We start from the raw sequence: 23,069 nt of genomic DNA, 5'->3' as shown, positions 1-23,069 counted from the left end.
TTTCCCCAATACACAGACAATTGCTTTAATGCGATTTACTGAATAAATCCTTTCCCCAAAGAGTTGAAATACCATTAACATGTTTTTGATTTTTGATTTACTTATTTTTTATAAATTTTTTTAAAAGTAATTTAATATTTATTTATTTTTGGCTGCATTGGGTCTTCGCTGCTGTGCGCAGGCTTCCTCTAGTTGTGGCAAGTGGGGGCTACTCTTCCTTGTGGTGCACGGGCTTCTCATTGCTGTGGCTTCTTTTGCTGTGAAGCACGGGCTCTAGGCGCATAGGCTTCAGTAGTTTCAGCACATGGGCTCAGTAGTTGTGGAGAATGGGCTTAGTTGCTCCACGGCATGTGGGATATTCCGGGACCAGGGCTCATGTTCATGTTCAGGGACCGGGACCGTGTTCTCTGCACTGGCAGGCGGATTCTTAACCACTGCACCACCAGGGAAGTCCAACATGCTTTTTATTATGAACTATTTCAAATATACTCAAAAGTAAAGAGACTAGTATGATGAACTCCTATATATTGATCACTAAGATTCAACAGTTAACGAGACTTTTCCACATTTGCTTTACCTACTATCCTTTATTTTTCTTGTGCTAAAGCATTTTAAAGCAAATTCCAGACATCTTGTCATTTCATTCCTATATGTTTTAGTGAAAGTCTCTAAAAACATGAACTTAAAAAAAATACAACCACAATACTGTTATCAAACCTAACAATAATTCCTTGGTAGCCTTAATATGCTGTTCAGGGCTTCCCTGGTGGTGCAGTGGTTAAGAACCCGCCTGCCAATGCAGGGACACAGGTTCGAGCCCTGGTCCAGGAAGATCCCACATGCCGAGGAGCAACTAAGCCCATGCGCCACAACTACTGAGCCTGGGCTCTACAGCCTGTGAGCCAAAACTACTGAACCCACGTGCCGCAACTAGTGAAGCCCGTGCTCCACAACAAGAGAAGCCACCGCAATGAGAAGCCCGCGTACCACAACGAAGAGTAGCCCCTGCTCGCCACAACTAGATAAAGCCCACAGGCAGCAATGAACACCCAACGCAGCCATAAATAAATAAATAAATAAATAAATAAATAAATAAAAATATATATATATATATATATGTAAAAAATATGCTGTTCACCATTAAAATTCCCTGTCTGCCTGAAACTGACTTTTTAGGGTGGTTTGTTTGAATCAACAGCTAAAGGTCCATACATACACAGATCATTTTTTTTGATATATTTGTTAACTCTTGTATGATACTACAGTTTTAATTACTATAATCATTACTGCATCTTTCAGTATGTGTTAAGGCACAAATGTCTCATTATTGTTGTTACTGGCTATTCTTGTACATGAAGAAAAATTCAGATACATTTTAGGATCAGACTGTGAAGTTTCTCTAAAAATATTTTCTAAGTTTCATTGGGATTTCACTGAAATTACAAATAAATTTAATTTAAAAACCACATAAAAAAAGTCAGACAGAGAAAGACAAATACTGTATGTTATCACTTATATGTGGAATCTAAAATATAAAACAAACTAATGAAAATAACAAAAAAGAAACAGACTCACAGATATAAAGAACAAACTAGTGGTTACCAGTGGGGAGAGAGAAGGGGGCAGGGGCAAAACAGGGGTACGGGATTAAGAGGTACAGACATGCATAAAGTCAAAAAGCTACAGGGGTGTACTGTACAGCACAAGGAATACATCCAATATTTTATAATATAACAAATGGAGTATAATCTTTAAAAATTGTGGATCAGTATGTTGTACATCTGAAACACATATTATAAATCAACTATACATCAATAAAAAAAGAATTTAAAAGTTAAAAAAAAATCTACAATATTTGAATCTCTCCAATTACCCATGTCTTCTTTGATTAAAAAAAAGTCTTTCTTCTTACAGGTCATGACACTGGTTGATTTATCAGTATTTTATTGCTGTGGTGAATAATTTTTTTCCAACTGCATTTTGCAATTGATTATTATTTCTAGCTAATATGAAAACTAATGATTTTTGTATGTAGTCTTGTTTCTATTGACTTTACTGAACTCTTAACTATGTCTGATAGTTTGACAGCTGGGTCTCTTATATTTGTGGGGGGGTACACAATCACCCATCTATAAGTAATGACAGATGTACCTCTTCCAAATATTTAAACACCTTATCTTTCTTTCATTAAGAGCATTGATTAAGTGGTGATCACAGGTACTGTTTTCTTGTTTTATCATTGTGGTAGGTAGAATGGTCTCCAAAGATGTCCACACTCTAATCCCTGGAAATGTGCATATGTAAGACATAATTTACTGATATATTAGAGTTATAGACCTTAACACAGATTAACGTCTGGATTATCTGAGCAAGTCCAATCTCATCACATGACTCCTCACAGGCAGAGAACTTTCTCTGGCTGGAGTGAGATGAGAGACAGGCCAAAAGAGAAGTCAGAGAGATTCCAAGCATGAGAAGGATGCAATGCACTGCTGCTGACTCTGATGTAGGAGCCCATGTGCAAGGACCAGAGAGAGTGCCCTCTAGGAGCTAAGAGTAGCCCCTAGCTGTTACAGTTTAAAGAACTGTTATCAGCCCTACAGTTATAAGGAACTAGATTCTGACAACAACCTGAATGAGCTTGGAAGTGGATTCTCCCCCAGACGCCAGCCCAGTGGACACCTTGATTTCGGTCTTGTTAGAGCTAGAGCAGAAAAACCAGTGAAGCCCACCCAGACTTCTAATGTATAGACGTGTGAGACAATAAACTTCTATTGTTTTAAGCCACTAAGTTTGTGGTAATTTGTTATGGCAGCTATAGAAAACTAATACAACCATCAGATATAATGTTTGCTCTAAGTTTCAGGAAGCTATCCCTGTCAGAGTGAAATAGTCTTAATCCAGCTGGCTGGGAATTTCGTTTTACTTTTTAATCACTAAGGCATACAGCATTTTATTATGTGCTTTATTGGCAACTATGACAATAATTATATAATTTTTCATCTTTATTCTATAAATGCATTTTATTATACTGATATATTTTCTAATGTTGAATCGTCCTTGTACCCTAGTCATGTGCTTAAAACACAGTTGGATTTATTTTTATTAAATTTTATTTAGCATTTTTACAAGTTTGTTACATCTTTGTTAAAAATCAGTTGACCATATATGTGTGTGCCTATTTCTAGACTCTTCACTTTGTTCCATTTATCTATAAGTCTGTTCTTACACCAATACAGTAACATCTTGATTACTGCAGTTTTGTGTCTTGAAATCAAGTAGAGTAAGCCCTCTAACTTTATCCCTATTTTTCAAAATTGCTTTGGCTATACCAGATCATTTGCATTTCCATGTATGTTTTAGAAGCATTTTGTCAATTTCTACAAAAAAACCCTGCTGGGTGTTTCACTTGGATTTCATTCTATATATGGACTAACTTGGAGATAAATGGTATTTTAAAAATATTGAGACTTCTATTCCACTGGTCTCTATGTTCTTATGCTAGTACTACAATGTCTTGAATACTGCAGTTTTGTAATAAGTTTTGAAGTTTGGAAGTATGAGTCCTCCAACTTCATTATTTTTTCAAGACTGTTTTGGGTACTTGGAGTCCCTTGAGATTCCATATGAATTTTATGGTAGGTTTTTCTATTTCTGCAATAAATACTGTTAAGATTTTCATAGGGATTGCATTGAATCTGTAGATCATTTGGGGTGGTAAGTCATCTTAACACTATCTTCCATTCTGTGAAAGGAGGATGACTTTCCACTTATCTATGTCTTTTTAAATTCCTTTCATCAGTGTTTTATACTTTTTAGTGTAGAAGTATTTTGCCTCTTTGGTTAAGTTTATTCCTAAGTATTTTATTCTTTTTGATGGAAGTGTAAATGGAACTGTTTTCTTAATTTCCTTTTCTTTCTTATGTTTTTGTTTTTAAATTTATCTTACTGAAATATAGTTGATTTGCAATGTTGTGTTAATCTCCTTTTCTAATTATTCATTGTATAATGTATATTATATGGTGTAGAAATGCAACTGACTTCTGTGAGTTAATTTTGTTTCCTGCAACTTTGCTGAGTTTATTAGTTCTAACAGGTGTGTGTGTGTGTGTGTGTGTGTGTGTATGTGTGTGAGTGTGTGTGTAAAATCTTTAGGATTTTCTACATATAAGATCATGTTAGGACTTCTCTGGTGGTCCAGTGGTTAAGACTCCATACTCCCAATGCAGGGGGCCCAGGTTTGATCTCTGGTTGGGGAACTAAGATCCCACATACTGCAACTAAGCCCGCATGCCGCAACTAGAAAACCCCATGCACCACAACTAGAGAAGAGTGCATGCTGCAATGAAGACCCAAAGCAGCCTAAATAAATAAATAAATGATCCTGTCATTGGTGAACAGAGATAATTTTACTTCTTCCTTTCCAATTTGGATGCCTTTTATTTCTTTTTCTGGCCTAATTGCTGTGGCTATAACTTCTAGTGCTATATTGAATAGAAGTAGTGAAAGGGGGCATCCTTGTCTTATTCCTGATCTTAGAGGAAAAGCTTTCAGTCTCTCACCATTGAGTATTACTGCTTTTTAACAAATTGAATATATGCTTCTTTGTGTTTTACCTACCTCGGGTTTGTTGAACTCCTTGGATTTGTGGGTTTACAGTTTTTATTAAGTTTGGACAATTTTCAGCTACAATTTTTTTCGAATATTTTTCTCTTTCATTTTATTGCTTAAACTATACCTTACTAGATTAAAGCCCATCAGAGGTCACACTATAAAGAACTAGAAAAGTCATTGAAATCTGTCTGTGTCTACCTCCTAGAAGAAAGACTCAACATGCCTTGAAAACAGAGGGGGGAAACAGATTTATTTTTAACATCTGAACATTTACTTTCAAATAGAGTCAGACATTCTAGTGGAAAAAACCTCTTTGTGTGCTTCACATTTTGAAGTATAAAGCTGCAGTCATTAATCTCATCACTGTTTATTAGATGTGTGGTAGACAGATAACTTGTCTTTCTAGTTCACAAATTTTTTGATTGAGATAAACTGTATTAGAGGAACTGTACCCCAAAGCTTATCTGTCCTTGAATCTGATTTAGGTGACGAGATTCTAGATTTCAAGCTGGAGTCTGATGCTGAGCTTTGGGGTATTTTGGGTGAAGAGGAGAGTTATATTTTGCATGCAAGAGGCATGTGAACTGTTACGGCCAGAAGTTAGGCTGTGGCAGATTGTGTTTTTCAAAAAATTGCTACTATAATATTTCCCATTCCACATGTTCTTCTAGAACCTTGCAATTTCCCCACCAAGAAATACTGATATTTTATGACTTCTCTCCTTGAATCTGGACAGGGCTTTGTGACTGCCTCAATTAATAAAAACATGACATAAATTAAAATCTTGTTACTTCTGAGGCTAGATCAGAAAAGATGGTATAGCTCCTACTTGGCTCACTCTTGGGGCTCACACCTTTGCAGCCCTGTGCTACCAGCTACCATGTAAGAAGTACAGCTAATCTGAAGCCACTATGTTGGAGAAACTGTATGGAGAGACCACAAAGAGACAGAGATGCATGAGGTGCTCTAATTATTCCAGTTCCCAGCTGTTCAAGTCTTCCTGGTCCAAACACCAGATATTTCAGTGAGGAAGCCTGTGAGATAACTCTAGCACCAGCCACTATCTGATTGTAATTACATGACAGACCCCCACCCCCACCCACTAAATGAGAACTGCCAAGCTGAGCCCATCCAACCCCCAGAGTAGTAAGAAACAATTTAAAAGATTCTCTTTTGTGGCATTAAATTTGATGTGGCTTGTTATGCAGCATTGATAAGTGGAACACTGAATTCGAGATGCCTGAGAAAAGATGTGACGGTGAAAAGAAGATGTCAAAGCAGGCTAGAGGATATATTTATACACAGAAGAAAGGCCCATTGTTGGAGATGGTAATTTATTATTTGTTGGTAAATGAAACCACGGCAGTAGTAAAGACTGCCTATAATGAGAATAAAGAATAAGAAAAGATAGCCTAGTATGGAAGCGTAAGGAATTTAAAATGTAAATGTAAGATGAAGAAAGAAGAACCTTTAAAAGAATCTAGGAATGTTAGAGAGGAAAAGGAAAACCATGACAGTGTTTAAGTCATGGATGACTAGAGAAGAGAATATTTCAAGACAAAGGGAACTGTCAATTGTGATACAACTGCCAACGGGTTGAGTAAGATAAGAAATTAAAGTGGCCATTTTGGATTTAGTAACAGACATCACTGGTAATTTTGGCATGTGCAGTCTCTATGAATTGGTGCAGGGAAAGGGGAAGAAGGGAAAGCTCAAATGTAATGGGCTAAAAAATAAGCGGGAGGTTAGGAAATAGAGATACTAAACACAGACAATTCTCTTAAGAAGCTGGATATGCAGGTAAAGAAAAAGAAAAATAAAGTTATAAATAAAATGGAAAATAGAAAAAATTTACTATATCTAAAATAATTTCTTTGTACTTAAAGTTTCGTCTTTTTAAAAGATTTATTTATTATTTATTTATTTTTGGCTGCGTTGGGTCTTAGTTGCGGCACGTGGGATCTTCGTTGAGGCATGCAGGATCTTTCATTGTGGCGTGCAGGCTTCTCTCTAGTTGTGGCGTGTGGGTTTTCTCTTCTCTAGTTGTGGTGCATAGGCTCCAGGGCACAAGGGCTCTGTAGTTGTGGCGTGCAGGTACCAGAGCGCATGGGTTCTGTAGCTTGCGGCATGCAGGCTCTCTAGTTGAGGCGTGCAAGCTCAGTAGTTGTGGTGCGTGGACTTAGTTGTCCCGCGGAATGTGGGATCTTAGTTCCCTGACCAGGGATTGAACCCGCGTCCCCTGCATTGTTAAGGAGGATTCTTTACCACTGGACCACCAGGGAAGTCCCTAAAGTATAGTCCTGAAGATACATTTTCATGGAATCTACAACTGCATCTTCAGAAAGTCTGTCTTGGAGATGAAAAGCCTAATTCAACATATGCACATCTCTTCCACTGCCCAAAAGATTATAATACACTATCACTAGTCTTCCTTAAGCAATTCTATGGCAAACAGATAAATTACTGTGTTGCTGCTAGAGGGCTTAAGGAATTTTCAAGTTTAGAAGATAGCTGAGAACATACTTCTGAGTGCTGAGAAATTATAGAAAAAACATCTTTTGGGTACTTTCCACATCAATAAAATTCAACTCCTTAAACTGGTTTGACATTTGGCTTAATGCCAGACATAACCTAAGATTCTCTATCACACTTACCCGTTGTTGGTGAACAATATTTTTGTGCTCCCGTGCCACACGTGTGGCCCATTTCCGAGCCTCTTTGTTTAAACTGTGCTCCTCTGTGGTCCCAGTTTCTGATTCTAACTGTCGGCTCTACAACACAAGAGAAAACAGAGAGAAAAGTACTGTTATCCTTATTGAAATCACTACCATTTTGTAGGTAGACCAGAGGGCCTTCACTTTACCAGCACTCAAAACAGGAGGCATGCTCCACTACTGTGGGAAGCAATGTCTCATGTCACAGAAGATTTGCAGAAGACAAAGAGGACGGTATGAAAACCGTAAATGATCACAGATTTTTGTCTTACATTGCTGAACATTAAAGCTTCATCTCTAAATGTAGCATGATCCATTTTGGGTATAAAGTAAGCTAGCTAAGCTAAGCAAAGAAGAAAAAGTATTTATGCCAACCTACTATGACACTAAAATAGTTGCACAGACAAAATGGAAACAACTCAACAGTTTCAATGGGATTAAAGAATCATTGCATAGAAGTGAAAAGAGAAAAATAAAACAATACAATAACAGTGACACAACCTATCCATCCTCAAAAATATTGGGTTTAATTTAGTTATACTTACCACCAAACCTCAAGCTAGCTTTTGTCGTTCTTCTGGGCCTTAATGTCATCTCAAAGACAGGGGTGCTAGATCAAATGATTACTAAGGGTTTCTTCTTGCCCTGAAACGCTATAACCATATTTCACAAAGAACAAACTGAAAAATCAAACTAAACAAGAGTAATAGTTAACCACTATTATGCAAGGTACTGTGGAAAGTGCTTCACATAACTTTTATAACAATCTTATGAGATAGGTCACACAGCCATTTTATAGAAAAGGAAATCAAGGCTCAGAGATGTTAAATAAAATTTCCAGTGTGCGCCAGATATTCAATTGTTACAACTTCCGATTCCAGAATTAGAGCTCTTAACCACTAAACTATTTTAACTTTCTCTAAACTCTTAAGAACCCATGAAAAAAATCTTTAGTAAAATAACTAGGAAAGAAAATAATTTTTTAAAATATGAATTATCTAAAGATGATTTTAATACAAAAAGCAAAATTTTAGAGTGGAAAATCTTTAAAAACTGACTTTTGTGGGACTTCCCTGGTGGTCCAGTGGTTAAGAATCCGTCTTCCAATGCAGGGGATGCGGGTTCAATCCCTGGTCGGGGAACTAGGATCCCACATGCTGCAGAGCAACGAAGCCTGTGCGCTGCAAGGAAAGATCCCGCATGCCCTGCATGCGCAACGCAGCCAAAAGTAAATAAATATTAAAAAAGAAAGTAAAAAAACCCAAACTGACTTTTGCAAGGTCACATATAGCTCAAAATTGGTAAACAGGATTTGATAAATTGGATTAAAAATTTAATATTTTTGTTGGGGGGACTGTAGGCAAGGTTGAAAAACTTTTACTCTATGCAGACATTTCAGCTAAAGCTAGATTATATAATGATAAATGAATTGAAACATATTCAAATCTAACCAACTTTACATTTACATTTTATACCGATTCATTCTTTGGGCTATTAGGGAACCAGCTCTCTTATTATATTTATTTTGAAAAAGGATCTAGGCATTTACATTATCTGTCCTCAGAAGCCAGGGTTTAAAAAGTTAAACCCTAGATGAAGACGCAAATGTAATCTATAGGATGTATGGTAGAAAGGTATACTCTGAAGAGGCCAGGTACAGGTTTTTAAGCCAGATAAACCCAGTTTTAATCCTCTCTATGCCATTTATTAGCTTCATGATCTTGGGCTGTTAGTTAATCTGTGTCTTAGTTACAGCCAAAAATTGGTGGAAATGCCACCTATCTCATAGGGGTTATTTAGGGCAAAACGACGTCATATTTTAAACATTCTCTTATGGTATATACATAAGCATCCAATAGATGGTAACTGCTAATGTTAAAGACCCAACAGAAAATTACTTGAAACAAAAAATTTTGTCATTACTGTTAATAAAAAAGTCCAAATAATTCCCAGGTTCTTGAGAGCCCAAATAATGAAGCAAAAACAAGACGGAAGATATAATGAAAGGATCTCAAAGAGAATGAACTTATAGAGCACAGAGTAGATGAGAAAGGAGGCAACTGATAGAGATATTTAATTTTTATTACTGAGGTACATTTTAGGAACTGGTAAATGGGTCTAAAAATGTGTGTTGGCTGCATGGCCAACATGCCCATACTGAATCTGTACCTTTTTACTGAGTATTATCTGTACTTAAAAGCTGGAGAAAAAAAGATAGGGCTTTTTTCTCATTCCCTATGGGTTTACTATTACTCAGGAGTGCCCAATGATCAGAACAGATCACAATTACCACTGATTGGGAGATGTGACTTTGGGACCCTCTGGGTAGGGAATAATAACACATAACTAAAATTCAAGTAAACTGATCTTTTTCATGAATTCTGAAATCAAGCCATGGAAAAACATGGCTACCTATAATACAGTTCTAGACAAATGAGAATTCCATACAAGGCAAACACAGCCCAGGGTACTAAACAATACATAGAGAAATGTTCTAATGCCACTCCGGAGATCAAAGATGAATATAAATCTGAATCTAGTAAAGATCATTACCTTTTAAAATGGTGGTATCAGTAGTGGTTGATTCCAGCAAAGGAATGCTAGTGACTGCTTCTTTTTAAAATGCTGGCTAATTTAATCATTGGTTCATACTTTTAACACTTTTCCTTTACCTCTTAAAAGTATAGTTAAAATACATAAAGGAATAGTAACATATAGGCTATTAAGCACAATAATTTAAAGAACATTGTTATTTTCCTGAAGCAGAACATGAGACTTTTACAATTAAATATCAAACAGCACTGTAGCCTAGCTCTGAAAAAGTGCACTTATTTAACTTGATTATTTTAAAAGAGGCATATATTATAACATAACAATTCCCAGAGTAACAGTAGAACAAAAATAATTCAAATAAATTACAAACTGAAGAGAAATGCTATAAAAGGAATTTCCTATCGACTTTTAAATGTAGATTAGGTAGTTTTTCATTAGTCTGTCAGTTTGGGTTATTTGATAAGTTAGGTCAACTAAATGTGATTCTTGAAAATTTGGAAACATCAGATTTCAAAAATCATACAAACTTTAATAAAAAATTTCAGAAGCAGATAGGTCTTTTCCTGGAAAATAAATGTCAATCCAAACACAAGCCTATGCTTTTGAGTACTGCTCCCTCTGGCTGGAATAATTCCCCTATATTTTTTTGTCCACAGACAAATTCCTAGTTATTCTTCAAATCTCAGTTCAAGTCCTTGTTCTCTGTGAAATCTTCCCTGACTTTCCCAGATAGACTCAGTGGCTCCTTCACTTTAGACATATCTCCATTATATTAATTTATTAATTTGTCAGACATCTACTGAGTGGCTACTGTCAGGCCAACATCAAATTATACTGTGACTGCTGCATGTATGTTTCCCATTTGTCTTTAGGCAATCTGAGGCCTCAAAAGGATACATTTCCTGGCATCTAGCACCATGCCTAATAGTACACAGAATGCCCTCAGTAAAGGCTGGTAAACATATAACCTAAAGTGAGGGGCAGGCCACCAGATTATTAGAATGGTGCCTTCAGAGGGACAAGAGAATAAACATACTGAATTAGAATCAGCTTCTAATGGATGAAGGAAAGTATTTTATGTAGGGAAGAAGAGAATGAACAGAGGAGAAAGGGGACTAATTTATTGAGTACCATGCATTTTAATACAGGTTCTCAAAGCCCACTTGAGGATTGAGATCCCTCTCCCACTTGTAAAATAAAAGGTCTCTTTCTTCATGTTTAAATTCTCACTACAAAATCCACTCAAAATGGATGACTAAGGAAGGAATTTTTTTTGAATCTCCCAATTAAGGAATTTTTATACATTTTATTTTATGAAATTTATTTGTTCTTTAAAAAGCAGCCATTAGGGCTTCCCTGGTGGTGCAGTGGTTCAGAATCTGCCTGCCAATGCAGGGGACATGGGTTCGAGCCCTGGTCTGGGAAGATCCCACATGCTGAGGAGCAACTGGGCCCATGAGCCACAATTCCTGAGCCTGTGCGTCTGGAGCCTGTGCTCCACAACAGAGGCCGCGATAGTGAGAGGCCTGCGCACTGTGATGAAGAGTGGCCCCCGCTTGCCACAACTAGAGAAAGCCCACACACAGAAATGAAGACCCAACACAGCCATAAATAAATTAATTAAAAAAAAAAAAAAGCAGCCATTAGGGAGTCACTGGGCCTGCGCACTCTGCGGAGGGAAAGCCCACAGACTCCGCCAGGTGAACTGGGAAGCAGACTCTTGAGTTCACAGCTGGCCTGTGGTTTTTGCATCGTATCAAGGATCTCCTCCTTGTACAGCCGTGTGGATGAAAGGCTCTTGGTGCTCCAGCCAGGTGTCAGGGCTCTGCCTCTGAGGTGGGAGAGCCAAGTTCAGGACACTGGTCCACAAGAGACCTCCCAGCTCCACGTAATATCAAATGGCGAAAATCTCCCAGAGATCTCCATCTCAACGCCAAGGCCCAGCTCCACTCAACGACCAGCAAGCTGCAGTGCTGGACACCCTACGCCAAACAACTAGGAAGACAGGAACACAGCCCCATCAGAGAGGCTACCTAAAATTATAATAAGGCCACAGACACCCCAAAACACACTACCAGATGTGGACCTGCCCACCAGAAAGACAAGATCCAGCTTCATTCACCAGAAAACAGGCACTAGTCCCCTCCACCAGGAAGCCTACACAACCCACTGAACCAACCTTAGCCACTGAGGACAGACACCAAAAACAACGGAAACCATGAACTTGCATCCTAAGAAAAGGAGACCCCAGAAACAGTAAGATAAGCAAAATGAGAAGACAGAGAAACACATAGCAGATGAAGAAGCAAGGTAAACACCCACCAGACCTAACAAATGAAGAGGAAATAGGCGGTCTACCTGAAAAAGAATTCAGAATAATGATAGTAAAGATGATCCAAAATCTTGGAAATAGAATAGAAAATATACAAGAAACATTTAACAAGGACCTAGAAGAACTAAAGAGCAAACAAACAGTGATGAACAACACAATAAATGAAATTAAAATTCTCTAGAAGGGATCAATAGCAGAATAACTGAGGCAGAAGAACGGATAAGTGACCTGGAAGATAAAATAGTGGAAATAACTACTGCAGAGCAGAAAAAAGAAAAAAGAATGAAAAGAATTGAGGACAGTCTCAGAGACCTCTGGGACAACATTAAACCACCAACATTCGAATTATAGGCATCCCAGAAGAAGAAGAGAAAAAGAAAGGGACTGAGAAAATATTTGAAGAGATTATAGTTGAAAACTTCCCTAATATGGGAAAGGAAATAGTTAATCAAGTCCAGGAAGCACAGAGAGTCCCATACAGGATAAATCCAAGGAGGAACACACCAAGACACATATTAATCAAACTATCAAAAATTACATACAAAGAAAAAAATATTAAAAGCAGCAAGGGAAAAACAACAAATAACACACAAGGGAATCCCCATAAGGTTAACAGCTGATCTTTCAGCAGAAACTCTGCAAGCCAGAAGGGAGTGGCAGGACATATTGAAAGTGATGAAGGAGAAAAACCTACAACCAAGATTACTCTACCCAGCAAGGATCTCATTCAGATTTGACAGAAAAATTAAAACCTTTACAGACAAGCAAAAGCTAAGAGAATTCAGCACCACCAAACCAGCTTTACAACACATGCTAAAGGAACTTCTCTAGGCAGGAAACACAAAAGAAGGAAAAGACCTACAATAACAAACACAAAACAGTTAAGAAAATGAGAATAGGAACATACATATTGATAACTACCTTAAGTGTAAATGGATTAAATGCTCCAACCAAAAGAAATAGACTGGCTGAATGGATACAAAAACAAGACCTGTATATATGCTGTCTACAAGAGTCTCACTTCAGACCTAGGGACACATACACACTGAAAGTGAGAAGATGGAAAAAGATATTCCATGCAAATGGAAATCAAAAGAAAGCTGGAGTAGCAATTCTCGTATCAGACAAAATAGACTTTAAAACAAAGACTATTACAAGAGACAAGGACATTACATAATGATCAAGGGATCAATTCAAGAAGAAGATATAACAATTGTAAATATTTATGCACCCAACATAGGAGCACCTCAATACATAAGAAAAATACTAACAGCCATAAAAGGGGAAATTGACAGTAACACAATCATAGTAGGGGACTTTAACACCCCACTTTCACCAATGGACAGATCATCCAAAATGAAAATAAATAACGAAACACAAGCTTTAAATGATACATTAAACAAGATGGACTTAATTGATATTTATAGGACATTCCATCCAAAAACAACACAATACCCATCCTTCTCAAGTGCTCATGGAACATTCTCCAGGATAGATCATATCTTCGGTCACAAATCAAGTCTTGGTAAATTTAAGAAAACTGAAATCGTATCAAGTATCTTTTCTGACTGCAACGCTATGAGACTAGATAACAATTATAGGAAAAAAATCTGTAAATAATACAAACACATGGAGGCTAAACAATACACTACTTAATAACCAAGAGATCACTGAAGAAATCAAAGAGGAAATCAAAAAATACCTAGAAACAAATGACAATGAAAACACGACAACCCAAAACCTATGGGATGCAGCAAAGCAGTCCTAAGAGGGAAGTTTATAGCAATACAATCCTACCTTAAGAAACAAGAAACATCTCAAATAAACAACCTCACCTTACACCTAAAACAATGAGAGAAAGAAGAACAAAAAACCCTCAAGGTTAGCAGAAGGAAAGAAATCATAAAGATCAGATCAGAAATAAATGAAAAATAAATGAAGGAAACGATAGCAAAGATCAATAAAACTAAAAGCTGGTTCTTTGAGAAGATAAACAAAATTGATAAACCATTAGCCACAGTTATCAAGAAATAAAGGGAGAAGACTGAAATCAATACAATTAGAAATGAAAAAGGAGAAGTACCAACTGACACTGCAGAAATACAAAGGATCAAAAGAGATTACTACAAGCAACTATATGCCAATAAAATGGACAACCTGGAAGAAATGAACAAATTCTTAGAAATGCACAACCTTCCAAGACTGAACCAGGAAGAAATAGAAAATATGAGCAGACCAATCACAAGCACTGAAATTGAAACTGTGATTAAAAATCTTCCAACAAACAGGGCTTCCCTGGTGGCGCAGTGGTTGAGAGTCCGCCTGCTGATGCAGGGGACACGGATTCGTGCCCTGGTCCGGGAAGATCCCACGTGCCACGGAGCGGCTGGGCCCGTGAGCCATGGCTGCTGAGCCTGCGCGTCTGGAGCCTGTGCTCAGCAACGGGAGAGGCCACAACAGTGAGAGGCTCACATACCGCAAAACAAAACAAAACAAAACGAAAAAAACTTCCAACAAACAAAAGCCCAGGGCCAGATGGCTTCACAGGCGAATTCTATCAAACATTTACAGAAGAGCTAACAGCTATCCTTCTCAAACTCTTCCAAAATATAGCAGAGGGAGGAACACTTCCAAACTCATTCTATGAGGCCACCATTACCCTAATACCAAAACCAGAAAAAGATGTCACAAAGAAAGAAAACTACAGGCCAATATCACTGATGAATGTAGATGCAAAAATCCTCATCAAACTACTAGCAAACAGAATCCAACAGCACATTAAAAGGATCATACACCATGATCAAGTGGAGTTTATCCCAGGAATGCAAGGATTCTTTAATATATGCAAATCAATATAATACACCATATTAACAAATTGAAGGAGAAAAACCATATGATCATCTCAAAAGATGCAGAGAAAGCTTTCAACAAAATTCAACACCCATTTATGATAAAAACCCTCCAGAAACTAGGCATAGAGGGAACTTTCCTCAACACAATAAAGGCCATATATGACAAACCCACAGCCAACATTGTCCTCAATGGTGAAAAACTGAAACCATTTCCTCTAAGATCAGGAAGAAGACAAGGTTGCCACTCTCACCACTATTATTCAACATAGTTTTGAAAGTTTTAGCCATAGCAATCACAGAAGAAAAAGAAATAAAAGGAATACAAATCAGAAAAGAAGAAGTAAAGCTGTCACTGTTTGCAGATGACATGATACTATACATAGACAATCCTAAAGATGCTACCAGAAAACTACTAGAGCTAATCAATGAATTTGGTAAAGTAGCAGGATACAAAATTAATGCACAGAAATCTCTTGCATTCCTATACACTAATGATGAAAAATCTGAAAGTGAAATTAAGAAAACACTCCCATTTACCACTGCAACAAAAAGAATAAAATATCTAGGAATAAACCTACTTAAGGAGACAAAAGACCTGTATGCAGAAACTTATAAGACACTGATGAAAGAAATTAAAGATGATACAAATAGACGGAGAGATATACCATGTTCTTGGATTGGAAGAATCAACATTGTGAAAATGACTATATTACCCAAAGCAATCTACAGATTCAGTGCAATCCCTATCAAACTACCACTGGCATTTTCCACAGAACTAGAACAAAAAATTCCACAATTCGTATGGAAACACAAAAGACCCCGAATAGCCAAAGCAATCTTGAGAAAGAAAAATGGAGATGGAGGAATCAGGCTCCTGGAATTTGGACTATACTACAAAGCTATAGTAAGCAAGACAGTATGGTACTGGCACAAAAACAGAAAGATAGATCAATGGAACAGGATAGAAAGCCCAGAGATAAACCCACACACATATGGTCACCTTATCTTTGATAAAGGTGGCAAGAATATACAGTGGAGAAAAGACAGCCTCTTCAATAAGTGGTGCTGGGAAAACCGGACAGCTACATGTAAAAGAATGAAATTAGAACACTCCCTAACACCATACACAAAAATAAACTCAAAATGGATTAAAGACCTAAATGTAAGGCCAGACACTATCAAACTCTTAGAGGAAAACACAGGCAGAACACTCTATGACAGAAATCACAGCAAGATCCTTTTTGACCCACCTCCTAGAGAAATGGAAATAAAAATAAACAAATGGGACCTAATGAAACTTCAAAGCTTTTGCAGAGCAAAGTAAACCATAAACAATATGAAAAGACAACCCTCAGAATGGGAGAAAATATTTGCAAATGAAGCAATTGACAAAGGATTAATCTCCAAAATTTACAAGCAGCGGGGCTTCCCTGGTGGCGCAGTGGTTGAGAGTCCGCCTGCCAATGCAGGGGACACGGGTTCGTGCCCCGGTCCAGGAAGATTCCACATGCCGCGGAGCGGCTGGGCCCGTGAGCCATGGCCGCTGAGCCTGCGCTCCGCAACGGGAGAGGCCACAACAGTGAGAGGCCTGCGTACCGCAAAAAAAAAAAAAACAAAAAAAAAACAAAAACAAAATTTACAAGCAGCTCATGCAGCTCAATATCAAAAAAAAAAAAAACCCAATCCAAAAATGGGCAGAAGACCTAAATACACATCTCTTCAAAGAAGATATACAGATTGCCAACAAACACATGAAAGAATGCTTAACATCATTAATCATTAGAGAAATGCAAATCAAAACTACAATGAGATATCATCTCACACTGGTCAGAATGGCCATCATCAAAAAATCTACAAACAATAAATGCTGGAGAGGGTGTGGAGAAGAGGGAATCCTCTTGCACTGTTGGTGGGAATGTAAACTGATACAGCCACTATGGAGAACAGTATGGAGGTTCCTTAAAAAACTAAAAACAGAACTACCATATGACCCAGCAATCCCATTACTGAGCATATACCCTGAGAAAACCATACTTCAAAAAGAGTCATGTACCACAATGTTCATTGCAACTCTATGTACAATAGCCAGGACATGGAAGCAACCTAAGTGTCCATCGACAGACGAATGGATAAAGAAGATGTGGCACATATATACAACGGAATATTACTCAGCCATAAAAAGAAACGAAATTGAGTTATTTGTAGTGAGGTGGATGGACCTACAGTCTGTCATACAGAGTGAAGTAAGTCAGAAAGAGAAAAACAAATACAGTATGCTAACACATATATATGGAATCTAAAGAAAATAAAATGGTCATGAAGAACCTAGGGGCAAGACGGGAATAAAGACACAGACCTACTAGAGAATGGACTTGAGGATATGGGGAGGGGGAAGGGTAAGCTGGGACGAAGTGAGAGAGTGGCATGGACATATACACTACCAAACGTAAAACAGATAGCTAGTGGGAAGCAGCCACATAGCACATGGAGATCAGCTCGGTGCTTTGTGACCACCTAGAGGGGTGGAATAGGGATGGTGGGAGGGAGGGAGACGCAAGAGGGAAGAGATATCGGGACATTTGTATATGTATAACTGATTCACTTTGTTATAAAGCAGAAACTAACACACCATTGTAAAGCAATTATACTCCAATAAAGATGTTAAAAAAAAAAGTAGCCATTAAAAATGAAGTATATTTACTCCTCAAATACATTTACATTGTACATATATAATATTTACTTCCCAAAGAAATCTAGCTGTGTCATCCTGGCTAATGTACTTAACTTTCTCTCTGGGCCTCAGCTTTCTCAATTGAAATTCGAGACATCTGAAGATGAGATGAAATCTCAGATCCTTACCAGTGCTGAAATTAATTTTAGGAGAACAAACAGGCTCATGCATTGGCTGTAAGCAGAGGGAACAGTGTGTTTCTCTGGATAAGAGACCCAGAAATTTTGCTATTCTACTGCTACTGCTCTGAGCTCCAAATTTCTTTTTAGCATTATCTGAGAGCCTCGCCTAACTCAAGAACAGAAGAGCCTCTGTAAAAATAATAAAAATATTCTTAAAACATATTTTTAATTTACTTGGAATTTTAAATTCATGACATAATTTTAGGAGGTACTGGAAATGAAAAACATAAAGACAAACCACTTGACGGGAGGTCAGGATGTCAAATTTCTGAGATGTTTAGGGAGTATATAGATAATGTAAATATTAGGTATCTATGATATACTACTGAATGAGAAAAAAAAGCTTAAATTCAAGTCTATTTTAAATCTACTTATACAAAGTTGTGTAACCGCATCTATGTAAGTAGGTACCTGCAGAGAGATGTTCAGAAGGATATTGACCAAAATATTACCAGTGGGTTACCTCTGAACAGTGAGGGTTCAGGTGAAAACTTTTTTTTATGCTTTTTTTTTTTTTTTTTTTTTTTGTGGTACGCGGGCCTCTCACTGTTGTGGCCTCTCCTGTTGCGGAGCACAGGCTCCGGACACGCAGGCTCAGTGGCCATGGCTCACGGGCCCAGCCGCTCCGTGGCATGTGGGATCTTCCCGGACCTGGGCATGAACCCGTGTCCCCTGCATCGGCAGGCGGACTCTGAACCACTGCGCCACCAGGGAAGCCATATGCTTTTTTATAATTAGAAAACTATAAAGCTATGTTAATTTTTTTTTATTTTATTTTTTTTGTTGTTGTTGTTTTTCGGTACACAGGCCTCTCACTGCTGTGGCCTCTCCCGTTGCGGAGCACAGGCTCCGGACGCGCAGGCTCAGCGGCCATGGCACGGGCCCAGCCGCTCCGCAGCATGTGGGATCTTCCCAGACCGGGGCACGAACCCGTGTTCCCTGCATCGGCAGGCGGACTCTCAACCACTGTGCCACTGGGGAAGCCAAGCTATGTTAATTTTAAAAAAGGGGTATCATTTATTGACTATTTAAGCTCTGTGCTAACTGCTTTACATACCTTTAGTTCTCAAAACAATACTAATAGGTACTATTCTCAATTTATAGGTATGGAAATTTAGGCTCAAAAAAGGTATGTGCCTTTCTGAAGCCACTAAGCCAGTAAGTGCTGGATCTAGAGCTTGTATTGAGACCTCTCGAGATTCCTTGCTATTTTTATATGACCACACTGTCTCATTAATTATTCAATTTATCTAACACCAATATTGATAACATAGATAGAGATAGTAATATTGAAAAAGACATTGCTAAAATACAAATTTCTTTTCAATGAAATTTTGTCTAGGCTTTTACTTAAATGTTAAGACATCTTTTGATTTAGGGACTTCCCTGGTGGTCCAGTGGTTAGGACTCCGCACTTCCACTGCAGGGGGCATGTGTTCCATCCCTAGTCAGGCGGGCAGAGAGCTAAGATGCCGAAAGCCATATGATGCAGCCAAAAACAAAAGAAAAGAAGAGACATCTTTTGATTTAATTTTGTTTTTAGAAAAACAAAAGCCAAACTCTTTCAAGAGTTTAGGAAGCCTTTCAGAGCCTAGCAATGTTGTTTTTAAAAATTACAAATCTTTTTAGAAAGTAATATTAAAATACAGTCTTCAAAATTTACAGTTATTAAATAACTTTAAAGAACTACACTACAGTGTTTTTATTTTTTTTGGCTGTGCAGCTTGCGAGATCTTAATTCCCTGACCAGGGACTGAACCCAGGCCCTTGGCAGTGAAAGTGAGGAGTCCTAACCACTGGACCATTAGGGAATTCCCGCTCATTCCAATATATTCTTGGTATATTAGTCTTTAAGTCATCTTAACTGTTTTGTCCTTAGAGAAAGATATGATTTCAGTTCATTTTAAGGTTAGCATAAGGGTATAGAAGGTTCAGACATATATCTGAGCCTGCACGCAGAAGGACAAAGTGAGTAGGGATAGAAAAGCTGATTTTCACACAAGAAACATAGTCATTATTTTTCAAGTCTGTAACCAAAATATAACCATTTGAAAGGAGGAAAAGAGATGGTCATGTATGATGAATGAAAACCACTAACAGAGTAAAATACTAGCATTCCAATCCATTTTCAAGAAAGATAATGTTAGGGTTGTCATGCTAATATCGTATGCCAGGAACAATCTTATTAACCCTCATTCAAGGGATCTGCACTACTTGTTTACTGGTAGATAAGAGATGTATTGTGTTAAATATTTGATCCAGCTTATTCTTTATGAAATTTAATACTACACTGTTAATTATTTTAAGAAAGTTAATTATTATTTGTTCTCAGAAGGACCTCTTCAAGTAAAAAGCATCTGGATCTTTGTAGGCTATTATATTCTTAGCACTCATGTTTATACAAGTTCACAGTCCTGTAATTTTGAAATCCAAAACGCTCTGAAAATCATTAAGTTTTTTTCCTTTTCTTTTTGGTAAGTTTGGAGCTAAAATTTGAATTGAACTAAAGAGAGGTTATTTATAGTTTTTATTTATTTCATTTGATGTGAATATTCAAATGTTTTATTGCAAAGATGCTGTGTTTGATCACTGAGTACTTCCATACACCCTGCTCAGGGTGTTACACAGTATATGACAGATGGATTACCTTTCTAAAACCTGAAAGATTCCAAATTTTGAGACACACTGACTGAAAGCTTTTGATAGGAGATTGTGGATCTTTTATTTTTTTATTTTTTTTGCCACACTGCACAGTATGTGGAACTTTCCCAACCAGGGATTGAACCCTGTGCCCCTTGCAGTGAAAGTGCGGAGTCTCTACCACTGGACCACCAGGGAAGTCCGAGACCGTGGATCTTTAAGTCACATATTTTGTGGAGAGAAGTGTAGCAGTGTTCCTCATGAGACATAATTTAACTTATTCTGATTTAACTACGCTTGGATAGCAGCACTTTCACTTAGAAGAGAAGTGGCAACTCATCCGGATAACTGGGTTGAGTGTGCCTTGTCTCTCAGGGGAGTAAACTAGAAGACAATTAATGCTGCTTGAGCTTTTGAACATTTCTGGAAAACCTTGGACAACTGAGGAAGAGGATCTACAATTACAGTAATGCTGGGCTGAGGAACTAATGAGAACTCTGAAAAAGGAATACCCTTCTCTTGTCTTGGCTTAGAATACCAAAGGTAAATCTGAAAGGAGAATATGTCCCTGACATGAAAACAAAAGACTACAAAAAAACCTTGTGTCTGGTACTCTCTAGACGTATGTAGAGGCATGACTGGATGGAACAACCTCAGGAGGAGTATACCTTTAGTTTGGTAGCTCTAACAGAGACTTTGCTTTAAGAGCTATAATCACAAGGTATATTAAAAAAAAAAAGTGAACTTCCAGGCTCCTTGCATGTCAGTACGTTACCAAGGCATCTATGGAAAGCTCTGAATTCCTCTCAATGGCTAGAAAAGGCACCAGACTGGGAGAAAGATCTATTATATAGATGGTAAGTTTTCTGTGAAAACTAAGTCCTTTTTGAAAGGCTCTAGAACTTAGGACAGACCCCTTTGAACACTTGACTGTAGGTACTGCTGATTCTAGAAAGTGACACATGTCTATAATCAGGGTCTTCCATTTTTGGATACTGTTGCCAGTATATGTACAAGATGATGGTACCTATTTACCCAACAGGAGGATTTTTCATAAATTCTCTATCACAATGCTTTCATGATGATGAGCCAATGCTATATGCAATATAAGATTCCCATCAACAGAAAGAGCCACTTGTAACAATGAGAATTTTCAGGAAAATTCTCTGCATGATATATTGACTCCATATAGTCTTTTATAGACAAGGGCATTTTTGCTAAATACTTATTTTTAAATAGATGCATAAAATGCCCCACATAAGTGAAACGTTAATGTGCAAAATCCTAATTGCAGCAAGTGGTCTTCTTAATATAACTGTTAATCTATAGAAGGCAGAATTAAATATCAGAACTAGCAGTTCAAATAACAGGAAAAGATCATATGTTGGAAATTTAATGTCAGCTCGTTTCTTTTATCATTATACATGAAGTTCTTATTATTTGCAGTTCAGAGAAGGTAAAGAGGAAAAGGTCTTCTCATCCCCACCAGGAAGTTTGAGGGAAACGTTTCCTTAAGTTTTTCCTGCTTGCATAGGTCATACTTATCTAAGTTTTGTGGACGTGCATGTTTCTCGTATTATTTCCCATCCCAGGTTGACCTTCTCCTTTTTCACAGGATGTGAGGAAATGCTCCCTAAGGGTACACATCACTAGTTCTGGTAATGGAAGGGAGACACACTGAGATGTATACAGGGCAGAGAGATGCTGAGCAAGGCAAGTCATGTTCTTATGACTTATGAAGAATAAGAATGGACAGTAATCGTTAGCTATTGGCTACTCTTTATTCCACACAGATTGCCTTTTAGCCTTAAAAACTGCTGAGAGGTTGGTGAGTTATGCCTTGTAGAATAAAATAGGAGAGCAGAAGTCCCAAGGGACTTTCAGTGATAGACTCAGTAAGGGAGTTGAGAACTGGGGGCCATGACTACAATATTTTATAATCTTGGTAATGTCTTCTATATTTGATATTTTAGTATTTCTTATAGTAATTAGTGGCACAACCTAAAAAAATGAAATATGCCTGTCTTGTGGATAGAAAAAAAAAAGGCTGTCAACATTTATTTTCTATCTACTATGTGCAAGGCACTGAGTCAAGTTTAATTTTCAAACGCAATAGAGTCATTTCATACAAGGAAGCTGAATCAGAGAGGTTAAATATATATAAATATGTAAATAAAAATAAACACATAACTTTTTTTTTATTCCATATATATGTGTTAGCATACGGTATTTGTTTTTCTGACTTACTTCACTCTGTGTGACAGACTCTAGGTCCATCCACCTCACTATAAATAACTCAATTTCGTTTCCTTTTATGGCTGAGTAATATTCCATTGTACATATGTGCCACATCTTCTTTATTCATTCATCTGTCGATGGACACTTAGGTTGCTTCCATGTCCTGGCTATTGTAAATAGTGCTGCAATGAACATTGTGGTACATGTCTCTGT

General features: G+C 37.6%; 1 protein-coding gene across 3 annotated transcripts in view; it reads right to left on the bottom strand.

Annotated features, from left to right (window-relative positions):
* The window catches only part of FCHSD2 (FCH and double SH3 domains 2), a 299,421-nt gene that overhangs the window by 40,036 nt on the left and 236,316 nt on the right, over positions 1-23,069 (bottom strand). For all 3 annotated transcript variants that reach the window (XM_082845563.1, XM_082845564.1, XM_082845565.1), the window contains one exon: positions 7,269-7,385. In XM_082845563.1, the coding sequence (XP_082701689.1) occupies positions 7,269-7,385 (117 nt within the window). The remainder of the gene's footprint in view (positions 1-7,268; positions 7,386-23,069) is intronic.

This window comes from Leucopleurus acutus, assembly GCF_964270905.1.
Source record: "Leucopleurus acutus genome assembly, chromosome: 8".
Lineage (NCBI taxonomy): Eukaryota > Metazoa > Chordata > Mammalia > Artiodactyla > Delphinidae > Leucopleurus > Leucopleurus acutus.
The sequence above is the reverse complement of the archived record's forward strand: the minus strand, read 5'-3'. Positions and strand labels throughout refer to the sequence as shown.